At 39.9% G+C, this 15,647-nt stretch overlaps 1 protein-coding gene across 9 annotated transcripts in view; it reads right to left on the minus strand.

Moving 5' to 3' along the window:
* The window catches only part of MELK (maternal embryonic leucine zipper kinase), a 70,106-nt gene that overhangs the window by 48,624 nt on the left and 5,835 nt on the right, over positions 1–15,647 (minus strand). For 6 of the 9 annotated variants that reach the window (XM_082843224.1, XM_082843220.1, XM_082843222.1 and 3 more), the window contains 4 exons: positions 12,845–12,988; positions 11,837–11,905; positions 9,979–10,071; positions 5,101–5,199 (listed from right to left, as the gene is read on the minus strand). In XM_082843224.1, coding sequence (XP_082699350.1) covers positions 5,101–5,199; positions 9,979–10,071; positions 11,837–11,905; positions 12,845–12,988 — 405 coding nt within the window. The remainder of the gene's footprint in view (positions 1–5,100; positions 5,200–9,978; positions 10,072–11,836; positions 11,906–12,844; positions 12,989–15,647) is intronic. The other 3 variants (XM_082843226.1, XM_082843223.1, XM_082843225.1) reach the window with 2 other exon arrangements.

The following is a 15,647-nucleotide window of genomic DNA, read 5'->3' on the forward strand; positions in this document are numbered from 1 at the left end:
CACTTTGTCACTGGGTAAATAAACAAACTTATGCCAAGAAATTTGAAAAATTCGACAAAATAGACATATTCTTTATGTTCAAAACTGATCTCCTTATCATCCCTGCCCTACCAGGAGTCTTCTCCATCTCAGTTGATGGCAGCTCCAACTTTCCAGTTGCTCAGGTTACTCCCCTCATCCCATCCATCAGCAAATTATGTTAGCTATACCTTCAAAACACAACAGATTAGTCTAAACATATATCCTGACTATGTGGTGGCTACATGAATCTATATGTGTGTTACAATTCGTAGACCTGTTACACACGAAAAATTATTTTACTCTATGTTAATTTTAAAATACATTTTTTTAAAAAAGACACCCAGAGGGACTTCCCTGGTGGTCCAGTGGTTAAGACTCCGTGCTTCTACTGCAAGGGGCAAGGGTTTGATCCCTGGTTGGGGAACTAAGATCCCACATGCCACGCAGCACAGCCAAAAAAAAAAAAACAGATACCCAGAATCCAACCACTTCTCACTACCTCAATGACCACCATCTCTTATCTGAAAATTACTACAATATACAATATCCTCCTCACCAGTCTCCATGGTTCTCCTCTTGGCTCCTTGTAGCCTATTTCCTTCCACACAGTAGCCACTATGGTCCTGATAAAATCTAAACCAGACCATGTCTCTCTTCTGCTCAAAACCCTCTAGTGGGGGCTTTTCCCTGGTGGCGCAGTAGTTAAGAATCCACCTGCCAATGCAGGGGACATGCGTTCGAGCCCTGGTCCGGGAAGATCCCACATGCCACAGAGCAACTAAGCCCATGCACCAGCTACTGAGCCTGCACTCTAGAGCCCGCGAGCCACAACTACTGAAGCCCGGGTGCCACAACTACTGAAGCCTGCGCACCTAGAGCCCGTGCTCCACAGCAAAAGAAGCCACTGCAATGAGAAGCCCGTGCACTGCAATGAAGAGTAGCCCCCGCTCGCTACAACCAGAGAAAGCCCGCGCACAGCAACAAAAGACCCAATGAAGCCAAAAATAAATAAATTAAATAAATAAATTTATTTTTAAAAAAAAAAACCTCTAGTGGCTCCCCATTTCATTTGGAGAAAAAGCCAAAATCCTTATGACAGCTATGGAGCCCAAGGCAGTTGGAGCTCCTGTCCCCTGAGACTTCATTTCCTACGGCTCTCCTCATTTACTCCACTCCAGTGGCACTAGCCCTCTGCCCTCCCTTGACTACACCAGGCATGCTTCTACCTACTAGCCTTTGCTCTGCTTCCTCTGCCTGAAACATTCTCTCCCTTGATAGCCTCTTGACTAACACTCTCACCTCCTTCAAGTCTTGCACAAATCTCACCTCTGACCACCTTATTTAATATTTAATAATGCAACCAGCCCTTCTCTTCCCTCCACACCCCTCCCCATCTGTTCTCCTGATTCCTCTTTACCCTGCCCAATTTTTTCTTTTTTCTAAAGCAAGTATCATCTTTTAGTATAATTTATTTATTATGCTTATTATCTTTTTCTACCACCACCACTATTTTTTCCCTACCACTACAATATAAACTCCATGAGGGCAGGGACCTTCCATCTGTTTTATTCACTGATATATCCCAAGCATCTAGAAAAGTGCCTGGCACAGATTAGGTGTTCAGTAACTAGACTGAACTTAAGACTTAAGATTTAAGAATTTCATCCTAAGATGAGTAAGCAGTGAGGGCACTGAGATAATGGGAGGCCAGTTCACCTAGGATAACACCTACAGCCCACAGGGTGAACTCTGGCTTGTAGTACTTGAGTGAAACAGGAAAGAAGCCACTGGAGAGCTTCCAATAAAGGGATGTGACCTGACTTACTATTTTTAAATCTTCCCATAAAGAAGTCACTGGTGGAGATGGACTTTCAAGCACATTCCATAACACCCCAAAATTCCAACCTTATACTGCCCCCCCACACACACACAAGAAAAGAAACAGTAAAAGGAAGAATACTCCCAATCAACTTTATGTAGCTAGTAAAATCTTGAAACCAACAACAAACAAAATAGTTCTAGAAAGGAAAACTACATATTAATCTCTGAACAAATTTTAAGTCCTGAACAAAATACTGGCAAACCAAATTTAGAAACGTATGTCAATAATAATAGCTAGGACTTCCCGGGTGGTCCAGCGGTTAAGACTCCACCCTCCTAATGCAGGGGGCCTGGGTTCAATCCCTGGTCAGGGAACTAGATCCCACATGCCGCAACTAAAAGAGCCCACATGCTGCAACTAAAGATCCTGCATGCCGCAAAGAAGATCCTGCACGCTGCAAAGAAGATTTCGCATGCGGCAACAAAGATCCTGCGTGCCGCAGCTAAGACCCAGCGCAGCCAAATAAATAAATAAATATTTTTTAAAAAAAAGATTGTTGGGCCTTTCATTAAAAATAATAATAGCTAACATTTATTGAGCACTACGATAAATGAACTAACTCAACACTACGTTATGACTACTATCACCCATTTTACAGATGAAGAAGCTGACACACAGAGAAGCTAAGTAATTTGCCGAAGTCCACAGATAGAAAGTAGAGATCCTGGATTTTAAAAATACCAATGAGATTCTGATTTAACTGCTCCAGGAGTTGGACCCTAAATTTTTTAAAGCACCCCAAGAGATGCTGGTATGCTGCCGGGGTTGTGAACCACTGCGCTAAGTCCATCAGCTAAGGCTTCCCCCGCCCTGAGAGAGATTACCTGGACATAGCCAGGGCAAGAGATGTTTTAGTGAGGATTTAAATATGAAACAAGAAGCAGAGAGGAGAAAACATGATTGGTAAGATCCTTTCCAACAAGGAAATTCTATGATCATGTGTCCCCACACCGTCTTTCTAGAATTCTAGAAGGTATGATTTCATGCTATAACACCAAACAGATCCAATTCTACTTCATCTTTGGAGAACCTTGTCGGACAGTTTATTCTCTGGCATGCAGTACCCCCAGCAGAAAAAGAATATGGGAAAACATACTAGTAGCTTGTAATACTAAAGTTATTTTCAGACCAAAAAACAGAGCTCTACTTTATAGAAAGAGCAGCAAAAAGAGGGAATAACTCAAGAGGTCAACCTAATGTTTTTAGAAAGTGTAACTGGAAAATTGTTACTGAGCTGCCCAAAGACCAAGCCTCCTTCCCACTCCACATCTGTTAACTAAAGCTGAAACTACAAAGCAATCCTAACACTACCCTCCCTGTATCCTGTTGTTGACATGGGGAATGTGGCTCTGTGAGGTCAGGAACTGCTGTCACAGGCAGGAAGCAGAGCCAAGGCAACAACTGCTACCCTGCAAAGTTTAGGGGAGGGTTTGTGAGAAGAGATGGGAGGAAATACGGGCTGTCTTGGCTACCCCAGCAGGCTCCAGGAGGTTGGCCTCCAGCCCACTGCCCCATCCATCTCCCCCCACCAAGGAGAAGCACAAGCACTCACGGTTCCCCAAAACAGTGGCAACAGCTACTGCTAACATGACTTCTCTTTGATCCTGTAGAATCAGAGCTCCTCAGCCTTCAAGAAATTGGAACTACTGCAATTCCATCACTTCCCAAAACTACTCTTGCAGTTTTGGCACTGATTTTAAAGCTTTTTCCAGGGTGGGATACAGGAAAAACTATTAAGTCAAATAAATAAAATAACTGCAGATTGAACTCAGTGCCCTCAGACTTGGTTGTTCAGTAGGGTAGGCAAAGAGCCAACTGGTTCTACCACTTTCAATTCTGTGTGCTACTTTCCAGAAATGAGAGCTGATGTAGGTAGTCTCCCTACCTAAAGGGTGTTAGAGACCTAATGGTCCAGCCACATAAAACTTCTGTCCATTTCTTCCCACGTTTCTCCCATCTTATGCCTTGGCTGATACTGCCTACCAGGTATGCTCTCTCCCACAACCCTTTCTGAAGTGCTTCTAACCTTCTTTTAAAGCCCAGCTCAAACCTCACTTACTATAAGATGTTCTCCTAAATCCCACACCCACTCCTGTATTAACTTCATTTAAGATCTGTTATAAAATGGCACCCCTCACCCTTTCCCCTTTTTAGATAGCCTTGTATCTGTCTCCAACAAGAAATCTGGCAGACAGTGATGAAGTTTCATAGATCTTTGTTCACGTCTTTCAGTATCTCATACAAAGAAGACCTTTAGGAAATATTTGTTAAACAGAACGGAATTCAAGCCACATTCAGAGAAGTTGTTCTGCTGGTTTGACTTTGGTTTGCTATGGACACAATATGGTGCTTTTCCTCTTTACATGTCTTCTTTTGTTAGCTTGCTTTGAATATTAACTCTTTAAAAAGAATTTTACTATTTTCCTTCCTATATATGATTTTTGAGTTTTTTTAATTGAATATAGTTTACATAACATAAAATTCACCCTTTTAAAGTGTACAGTTCAGTGGTTCTTAGTATATTCACAAAGTTGTGTAATTTTTACCACTATTTAATTCCAGAATGTTTTCATCAACCCAAAAAGAAACCCTGCACCCGTTAGCAGTCACTCCCCACTGCCACTCCACCCCTCCCCCGCCAGCCCCATAACCACAAATCTACTTTCTATCTCTGACATATATGACTTTAACAAAGCTTACAGTACTCTTAACTGTGCTTTTATTATACCTTAAACCCAAATTTTACCTTCAAAAAGAAACAGTTTCTCTTATTTTAACATAACTATAAACAAAAATGTGATTTAACACAGCAACTTACTAAGGCATCATTTCAGGAGACAAAACAAAAACTCTTACCAGAAAAATCAGCTTACATGTCTACTTTCCCATTTGTTTTTGTTTTGTTAAGCTTCTTACTGAAGTATAATGTTCATACAGAAAAGTACACCTATCATAAGGTATACTTTGATAAGTTTTCAAAAACTGAGTACAAGTATAGCCATCATCCAGATCAAAAACCAAACAGAAGCCCCACCATGTCTCTCTTTCAGTCACTAACCACCTCCAAGAGTAACCACTACCCTGACTTCTAGCAGCATACATTACTTCTGCTTATTCTTGTACTTTTATAAACAGAAGCATATAGTTTGCAACATAGAAAACTTCTACAATGAAATTCTGTGCCTTGTAATACTCACCATAATCTTCTTGTACAAAGCCATGACATTATCATCATCGAATGGTAGAAAGCCACACATAAGTACATATAGGAGTATGCCCATGCTCCAAACATCTGCCTGAGGAGAAAAAAATAATAATTAAAAAAAAATTAGAACACATTTCAAAATGGCACTACATGGAATCTTCACAGAGCTGGAAAAGAGCTCAGAAATCATCCAATTCAACCTGCTCCTTGTACAGTCTGAAGCCCAGAAAGGAAGGCTTGTCCAAAGTCACCCAGTCAATGGCAGGCCACCCAGGTAGGTCTCTTGACCAGTGACCAGTTCAGTTCAGAATGACTAGTTCAGTGCACTCCCCTCTAATGCTCAACAGAAAATCATTTCTAGTTGGCTTGGATGGATTTGGCATGATAAGGAAGAAGATGAGATTAAGTCTCTGATTCTTTTTTAAATTTATTTAGGCTGCAGTGGGTCTTAGTTGCAGAATGCAGGATCTTTGCTGTCGCATGGGGGATCTTTTCTTTTTTGTTTTTTTTTTTCAATTGCGGCATGCATGCGGGATCTAGTTCCCCAACCAGGGATCGAACCTGGGCCCCCTGCATTGGGAGTGCAGAGTCTTACCCACTGGACAACAGGGAAGTCCCTAGGTCTCTGATTCTGAAAGACAAAACTATAGTACTACTGAGGGTTTATTACATATGAGGATTATGTAAACATGCATGAGGATGTCAAAACAAGTCTTAAAATTTACTGCTGATAATCTGCAAATGTAACTAAGCTATACTGTAAAGTCCTCTCTATGTAGAGACACCTTAATAAAGTTCAACAATTGATTTTTCAAGGATCGAGAATAGAAATTAGCCTGCCAGCACAAATAGCCCTACAAATCTCAAAAGCCCAGAAAGGATACAGTAGAAACTAACATGATATTGTAAAGCAACTATACTCCGATAAAAATTTTTTTAAAGGGGGGGGAAGGGGCAAGAAAAAAAAGTCCCAGAAAGGAGCTTAGCCTTTACCTTAGGAAAATTTTAAGAGGTAAAAGGGCAGCATGTAGCATGTTTAAAGAAAAAAATAAGGTGGGGGGAAAGGACAGAGGGGAGAAATAGAGTTAAAATAACTTCAGCAGCATCACACATCTAGGTAGTACCTATACTAAATAACACAAATTTCACACCTAGTCCTGCCTACCAAATCGCATCAAATTATTAGGACTCAACTAGGAAGCCCCAAGTGAACAATTTACTTTCAAGCAAACACCAGATTTTTCTTCCAAGTTGCAGGAGGTCAGAAATTAACCATTTATGCCTGAAAGATATCAAATGCTTCATCTATAAATTGAGTCTTGACGGCATGGCACTCCTGACCAGGGTGTTATAGTCAAGGTAAAGAGACTACACAGGGAAGAGTGGGCTAACATGGCCTCATCAAATGCCATAAGAAGAGGTCAAAAGAGAGATTACATCTGAGGTTAAAGGAAAAGATGAAGAAAATAGTAGTAACATCCCCACAGAAATCTACAAAAGCTTGCTAGAGAGAAAAAAAAGTAGAAAAAGTATTCTTCAGTTAACGCATCAAAGCACCTTCACTTCACTGTTTTGAAATGGATATGAGAATAAATGAATCAACTAAAACCATAAACCAAAGAAAATACAAGTAAATCTATAAGCTACCAACTGCCAAATAAGAAAAAAATAACTGGGGGGAAGAGGGGTTTGAAACCACTTCCTCTGAGAAATTACAAAATGAATTAGAGATGTTTACCATAGAACATTCCTTAAAGCATGATCTGGACCATGAGCAACAGAATAACCAAAAATACTTTTTTTAGAATGAAGATTGCTAAAGCCCCACCTCAGAAAACAAAACCAAAAACTCTAAACATGCACAGCCCTGAGCTCTGCATATTTTAACAAGTGCCCCCAGACAATTCCTTGGTACACTGTCCTTAAGAAACTGTCCTAGAAGGATAGAAAGTTGAACTAAAATGGATAAGAAAACAAGATCCTATAGGAAAATCTTGATGCATTCAAACCAGCAGGGCCTCATCACCAGACCTCTAGGAATCTTGTGAGCATCAGGCATATGATTACCACTCCTTCTGGGAGACTGAATGGAACAGTGAAAAGAGTAGAGGTGTGCAGTAAGGCCTCACTCAGTTCAAATCTTGACCCATAGTTGCCAGCTGTGACCCTGCAAAGGCACTTAATTTCTGAGCCTCAATTTCTTCATCTTCTTTATCTTATGAAACAGAGTAACAGTATTCGCTCCAAAGGATTTTTGTGAAAGGATCTATCATGTGGAACCCTTGTGCACTGTTATGGGAATGTAAAATGTTGCTGCCACTACAGAAAAGAGTATGGCAGTTCCTCAAAATATTAAAAATAGAATTACCATATGATCTAGCAATTCCACATTTGGGTGTATATCCAAAAGAATTGAAAGCAAGGTCTCAAAGAGATATTTGTTTCTATCAGCATTATTCACAATAAACAAAAGGTGGAAGCAATCCCAGTGTGTACCCATGGATGAATGGAAAAATAAAATGTGATATATACATGCAATGGTATGTTATTCAAGCTTAAAAAGGAACGAAATTCTGATACATGCTACACAACATGGATGAAGCTTGAAGATATTACACTATGTGAAATAAAGCAGTCACACACACACAAAAATATTGTATGATTCCACTATACAAGGTACCTAGAATAGTCAAACTCATAGAGACAGAAAGTAAAAGGGGGCTTCCCTGGTAGCACAGTGGTTAAGAATACGCCTGCCAATGCTGGGGACACAGGTTCGAGGCCTGGTCTGGGAAGATCCCGCATGCCGCGGAGCAACTAAGCCCGTGAGCCACAACTACTGAGCCTGTGCTCTAGAGGCCATGAGCCACAACTACTGAGCCCGTGTGCCACAACTACTGAAGCCCGTGCGCTAGAGCTCGTGCTCCGCAACAAGAGAAGCCACTGCAATGAGAAGCCCGTGCACTGCAACGAAGAGTAGCCCCCACTCAACGCAACTAGAGAAGGCCTGCTTGAAGCAACAAAGACCCAATGCAACCAAAAATAAGTAAATAAAATTGATTCTTTAAAAAAAAAAAATTCAAATTGAGGGACATTTTACAAAATAACTGGCTTCCTCAAAGATTTCAAGGTCATGAAGATAAAGAAAGCCTAAGGAACTCTTCCAGATTAAAGAAGACCAAAGAAACACAATAATGCAATGCATGATCCTGAATGGAATCCTGGACTAGAGGGAAAATATAGCTATAAAGGACCTTACTGGTACAATTAACACCATCTGAATATGAACTGTGGATTAAATAATTGTATCAGGGACTTCCCTGGTGGTCCAGTGGTTAAGAATCCACCTTCCAATGCAGGGGGCGCGGGTTCGATCCTTGGTCGGGGAACTAAGATCCCACATGCCACAGGGCAACTAAGCCCAAGCGCTCTGGAGTCCGTGCGCCGCAACTACTGAACACGCCTACCCTGGAGCCCGCGCACTGCAACGAAGAGCCCACGCACCGCAAAGAAGAGCCCACGCACCGCAACCAAGACCCAATGCAGCCAAATAAATAAATATTTAATAAATTGTATCAATGTTAAATTATCTGATTTCAATAACTAAAGTGTGGTTATAAAAGAGAGAGTCCTTCCTTTAGGAAATATACACATGGTATTTAATGATAAAGGGGTATGATGTCTCCGACTTACTCTCAGCTGGTTCAAAAAATAATACACATACGTACAAACATAGAGAATGATAAAACAAATAGGGAAAAATGTAAACAATTATGAATTTGGCTACATATATACAGAAGTTCCTCATTCCACATTTGTGACTATTCTGTAAGTTTGAGATTATATCCAAATAAAAGGTCACCAAAAACAAGTTAGTCCCCATCTTCTCATGTTACAAATTAAGTAAACCGGCATATCTCAAAGTTTCTCCCGCATAACACCAGTTCCAAAAGATGCTCCACGTAAAAAGTGGATTCTGTAGGTGCATAAAATTGAGACTAACTGCCGTCTGTGATGTTCTACTCTCAAAGGACACTGTACAGGGCTTCCCTGGTGGCGCAGTGGTTGAGAGTCCGCCTGCTGATGCAGGGGACACGGGTTCGTGCCCCGGTCCGGGAAGATCTCACATGCTGTGGAACAGCGGGACCCATGAGCCATGGCTGCTGAGCCTGCGCATCCGGAGCCTGTGCTCCGCAATGGCAGAGACCACAACAGTGAGAGGCCCGCGTACCGCAAAAAAAAAAAAAAGAAAAGAAAAAGACACTGTACAGGAACATATTAAGATTTGGAGATGTCCTTAACTAAAGAAAACTGTTCAACCTAGCATTTCCAGATCTTTTGACAACTAAACCTTTTTAATTTTATGATACTAATATCAGCAAAACCAGTACCCCAGAGAGTGGAAGGGGCTGACTAGCTCGCGGTAGCCAGTGGTTAAGCAGGCAATGCCCAGGCCTTCTGAGCCTGGGCCTCTTACACGGGACTGCTGGCCTTGAATAGTTGGCTGTGAACAAAGTACACGTTTTCTCTGTGCTAACCAGCATCTCTGAAAACTGCACCTATAATCCTGGCCTCATGTTCTACCTGGCTGGACTAATCAGTCTAAAACTATGGCACAGTTAAACACAAAAGCAACCACAACAACCAGAAATATATCCTTGTTTCAGAAGTATACTGTGTATTATTATATTTATTGCAAGTTGTTCATTTCACTTATTACTTTACATATCTCACTCTCTGAATAGACAGCTCTTTGATTAACAAGTTTATTTCTTACCTCATTACACCCTCAACATACAGTGCCTGACTCACTACAGGTCACCAATAAACATATATTGGTTATATATTGAATTAATCAGTGAATAATTACCTCTGATCCCAGATATGATTTGCCTTGTATTAACTCAGGTGCTGCATAAGCAAGACTCCCACAGCATGTCTGCAGGTGATAGTCCTTGTTACCCTGCCAATAAGATAAAAATGAAACACTTATTAACTACAGCCCTTAAGAAAATTAAAACCCTGATAAACATTCTTCAGCACAAGCAGAGAGATGCTAGATGAAGAATTACCCCAAATAATAAAAATAAAAGACTTCTGCTGCCAACTCAATACTCTGCCTATGTGCATGCACGCACATGTGGCTTCCTCTTCCCTGATTTCCAATACCACGACAACCCGAAACAAAAAAAATCCTTCCCCCCTTAGCTCAGTCAAGCCAGGTTCCTACTTCCCTAGGCATCCATTAGCATAATAATCAGCTTAACATACATCCAAGCACCCATGTCTTCCCACTCCCAAGTACTCAAGGAAAAGGGTTTTTTCTCTATGGGACCCTATCTCCAATATCAAATCTTTACAAATACAGAAGAGTTTCTTTTCCCCTAGAGGGAAGAGAGCAAATGCTACACAGAATAGTGCCTTGGGAGTTTGCTTTCTAGACTCGGTTATAACACAAATCACGACCTGAGCTTCCAGATTGTTCAAATGAGGAATCTGCTCAAACTCCTCTGGTCTCCCACAGAAATATGGAGACATAATGAAAATGATACCACTGCCCAACAGTTATACAGAGTTCCACAAATGGCAGATGACTTGTGAAATTGTGAGATTTCATTTACAACTGCTACACACACCCAGAAGTAAGCTCCTCAGCTTAGGAAAGCTGAGGCCACCCTCTCCCAGCCAACCCCTGCTTTTTGAGATGGTGTCTGTGTGGGTTGAATCTGTGGCAGCCATAAATAAAGGCTAAGGGAGTCTGTCACAGACATTCTCCACTGCCTCCTGTGATAAACATGACTTAAAACCAGCATATCTGCTCAAAGTATGCTTTATCTTTATTGCCTGCTGATCAGAAAAAAATGCCTTCTAGCATTTGGTTCCCAGACACAAGACTCGAATGACAATCTCTGAAGAGCCAAGGGAAGGAGAGGAAAATCAGAAAGAATCAGACATTCAGCCAAAGGGGCAAAATCTGCCTCCCTTTGCATGCAGCTAATTCTGATTGGGGCAGGAAATAATCATGGGACTCCAAAGGGCTGAGACAGGTCTGAAATTTCAACATCCTTAATGAGGGTAGACAGCTCATTTTAGAGACTGTGAATACCATCATTAGAGAACTCGGGAGGAAGCTTCCTACAGCAGCCACACAGGAGAAGTTCAAAGCCACCTCAAAGAGAAGGTATGCTGGAGAACACCAGTACCTAACTATGGAGTGCAAATTAAAGAAATATATCACAGTATAAATTTTAAAGTGCATATGGACTTTTTCCTTCTTCTATTCGAAGGAAAGGGGATTGTCTCTCAAAATGTAACTAACTGCTAGTTATATAACCATTTGGATAATAAAGAACAGATTTGCACTAAATTCCCAAAACTCATATCTAAATCAACAAAGGCATCATCTAGTGGCAACACACTCTAACTGCAAGAACATGGTCAATTCAGCATTCACACTGTGACAGCCTCCTGTCACCTAGGTGCTGTAAATTCTCTCACAGCATACCCATGGGGTCTTCAGCAGGACCAACCCTGGACCTAGAGCAGTGGTTTTCAACCTTGGTTGTATATTAAAATCATCTAGAGAACTTATAAAAACCATGAAATTGAACATTCTTCTCAATGGATGCAACCAGGCTCAATAAAGACTAAGTGGAAGTCAGTGTAAGATAACATAATAAGAGGTACACTGACAAAGGAAATAAATGCATTTTTATCTCTGCACTTACCTTGGGTTTTGCACAGAGACCAAAGTCGATCAGCTTTAATTTATGATCTTCATCAAACAACAAATTTTCCTGAAAAAACAAAGATATTTTCATAACTATATACTGTCTTCCTTATATCACATCCCACCTCTAGCTATTTCTAAAATCACTTTAAGGTTGTTTATATTAAACAGCGTGGGTACAAGAATGAAAATCATTAAAAAAGAATGAAATGACAAGAACATAAGGGAAGAGAAGATGAATGTTGATAACTATCCTGCTTCCCCTCAAGACACATTAGCATAAACCATTTTCTCTTTGGTGCTCTGGGGTTCAACTACAAGCAAACACAATGTGTGCCAAAAGCAAGTTTGAACAAAAAGAGCAAGTCTGAACTCAAATCAAAGTGTTGGATATAAACAGAGGGAATGGATAGAAACAGAGGGAAAAGGATAGAAACTGCCATATCTTGTTAGACCAATTCTAGGTCCCTAACCCTAGTACCAAATAACATTAAAATCCATGTTCACCATCATGCATATCAGTCAGAGCCTACAGACTTAAGAGTATCAAATTTTTATTCTGTCCTTGAAAAGTTGAGTCTGTTCATTCCACTGAACTGTTCCTTTCTGAAGCATAATGGAATGAAAATTAAAGGAAGATGGTGTCAGGAAGAGAGTATTGAGAGGAAAATACTCAATGACAATATTCTCAAAGAAAATACTACAACTCTTCTTTCCTAGAAATAAAACCCTGAGGTTCATATTCTGCAGCTGACTACAAAGATATTTATAATGTCACACATAATTGACAGAGAAAAAGAATGCCAATAATAAGTCTAACCTGAAGAGCCTACCAGGAGTCAAAAGTCAAGGAGGCAAAAGAAGTGATACATTAGGAATAGAACAACAATAACAACAAAAAGCAAAGCCCAGACAAATTTTAAACAGAAAGAACATTTGGAAACCTAGTAATGACAGGTAAATGATGTTGAACTCTCAGGTGACCATCTGTGAAGCAGTCACTTACTGGTTTGAGGTCCCTGTGAGCAAAGCCTTGGCTGTGCACGTAAGCAACTGCAGACACTATCTGACGGAAGACAACTCGGGTCTCCTCCTCCGATAGGCGATCCTGGGAAATTATGTAGTCAAACAGCTCTCCTCCAGGGCAATACTTAAAGAGCAATAGTCACATAAATATTGTTACTACTTACAGAAATCACTTCAGAGGAATTTAAAATAAAAAATTATACCTAACTCAGAGATATTATTAATTCAATTTACAAGCAAGGGAACAAACTAAGAAAGGCACATTCAAAAATACACTCTCAGTATTCCAAGAAAGAGAACAACAGCTTTTGGTCTCGAGCAGTTTTATTACCAGTAAGTAGAAGTAGAACCAACTACCACTGTGATTTTAAGTTCATTCAGGGTTTTTATATTTTTATAGCAAAGTATTAATACCCATTCTAATCTTAATGCACTCACATTTGGTGTAGTTACTTGAAACAAACAAAAACCCAGCAGCAATTATTGCTTCTCCATTCGGAAGATCAGTGATTTTCAGTCTATACCAGAAAGAACCAATTATACACAAGTTCCTCAGAGGCTACAAAAGAACAGGTACCAGAGCACAAAGCTCTATCTAGGCTTTCCATCCCTTCTTCACCAGAGCAGCTCCACTATTCTGTAAATGGGGGTTTCCATTTAAGATTTCATTTCATTTTAGCAATATCAATTAAAATTACAGGTGGAGATAGCCTATGACCTCATACGTTCACATTTAGGAACTGTTCCTATAGATACACTCTCACATCAAAAAACAATGCACGTTTAAGATCATTCACTGCAGCAGCATAGCTTGTAACAGCAAAAGACTGGAAACAACACGAATGTACTCACACTACATAAAATGGCATTCCATGCAGCCATAAAAAGAAGGAAGAAAAAAAAAAAAGAGGAAACTCTTTATAAGCTGATATGAAACAATCTCCAATATTAAGTGAAAAAAAGCAAGGTGTAAAAGAGAATATACTGATATAATGACTTGCAAAAAGCATTATGCTGAATAAAAGAAGCCAAATACAAAAGAGTACACACTGTATGATCCTATTTTTATCAAGCTCTAGAATAGGTAAAACTAATCTCTGGTGATAAAAATCAGGTCAGTGGTTGTTGAGAAGGGCACTGGGATGGTGGGGTAACAGGGATTAACTTCAAGGGTCAGGAGAAAACTTTCTAGTGTAGTGGAAATGTTTTACACCCTGAGTGGGGTGGGAAATACATGGGTATGTATCTTTTTCAAAAACTATGTACCTAATGTGTTCATTTTCTTGTATATAAATTATACTTAGCCAATTTTTTAAATGCTATCCAATAAGATTTACATAAAGAAAACAGCCTACTTTGTATTTTCAAATAAAGAAATGCAAAATAGAGTAAAACAGAAACATCAAAAATCTCTATGAATATGCATTGATGGTCTCCAAGCTAAAATGTTAAATAGGGGGGAAAAAAGGTACAGAATAATATTATAGTATGTGACCATTTGTATGACAGAAACCAGTAAGCTACACATACACATAAATATATGTGAAAACACACATATATATATATATAAAATATACATAGGTATTTCTAAGTACACGGAAAATACATAGGAAACCAAAAAAGTAAGTGATTAACATAAGGGAAAGGAAACAGGATGACTGGGACAGAGGAGAGAGAGAATTTTACTTTTCAATATATACTCTCTCGTATCTTTTTTTTTTTTAATATTTATTTTTTTAATTTATTTTCTTTCTTTTTTTTTTTTTGGTTGTGTCTTAGTTGTGGCCCGCAGGATCTTCCTCAACGCATGCGGGATCTTTCATTGCGACGCAGGCCTCTCTCTAGTTGTGGCGTGCGGGTTTTCTCTCTCTAGTTGTGGACCACAGGCTCCAGAGCACAGGGCCTCTGTAGTTCGCGGAACGCATGCTCTCTAGTTGAGGCACATGGGCTCAGTAGTTGTGGCACACAGGCTTAGTTGCCCCACAGCATGTGGGATCTTAGTTCCCCAACCAGGGATCAAACCTGCATCTCCTGCATTGGAAGGCAGACTCTCCACCACTGGACCACCAGGGAAGTCTCCTCTCTTGTATCCTTTAAATTTTGTCCCAGGTTCATGGATTTTGGGTTTTTTGAAGTATTTAATTTGGACAAAAGGATCAACTTTTAAAAAGGCTTTAAATTCACCACTGTAAACCATGTGGGTGGATCTACAGTGTAATAAAGAGAAAATGGCCCTATGTCCAAAACTTTCAGCATTATGAATTTTAAAATGTGCTTTTAAAACAGAGTTAATCTGTCAAAATGATGTGCAGTTACAAATTATTTGGCTGAGACTAAGGAAAATGAAACGAAATGAATGATACATGTTCTAAAGACTTTACATTTCAAGCCAAAAGGGGCAGGTTAAAACTTGAAAGAGTTTGGTTCAAATAACACATACATTAAAGTCTACCTATAGGCTGCGGGTTGAACTGTGTCATTCCAAAAAGATATGTTCAAGTCCTAACACCTGGTACCAGTGAATGTGACCTTATATGTCAATAAGGTCTTTATAGATGTAATCAAGTTAGAATGAGGTCATACTGGATTAGGGTGGAACCTAATCCAATTGTTTGTATCCTTGTATGAAGAGATAAATTTGGACACAGACACAGACACACAGGTAAGACAACACCATTTGAAGACAGAGGCAGAGATGGTGCATCTATAAGCCGAGGAATGCCAAGGATTGCCAGCAACCATCTGAAACTAGGAAAGAGGCATAGAACAGATGATTCAGAAGG

Source organism: Leucopleurus acutus, assembly GCF_964270905.1.
Source record: "Leucopleurus acutus genome assembly, chromosome: 7".
NCBI lineage: Eukaryota > Metazoa > Chordata > Mammalia > Artiodactyla > Delphinidae > Leucopleurus > Leucopleurus acutus.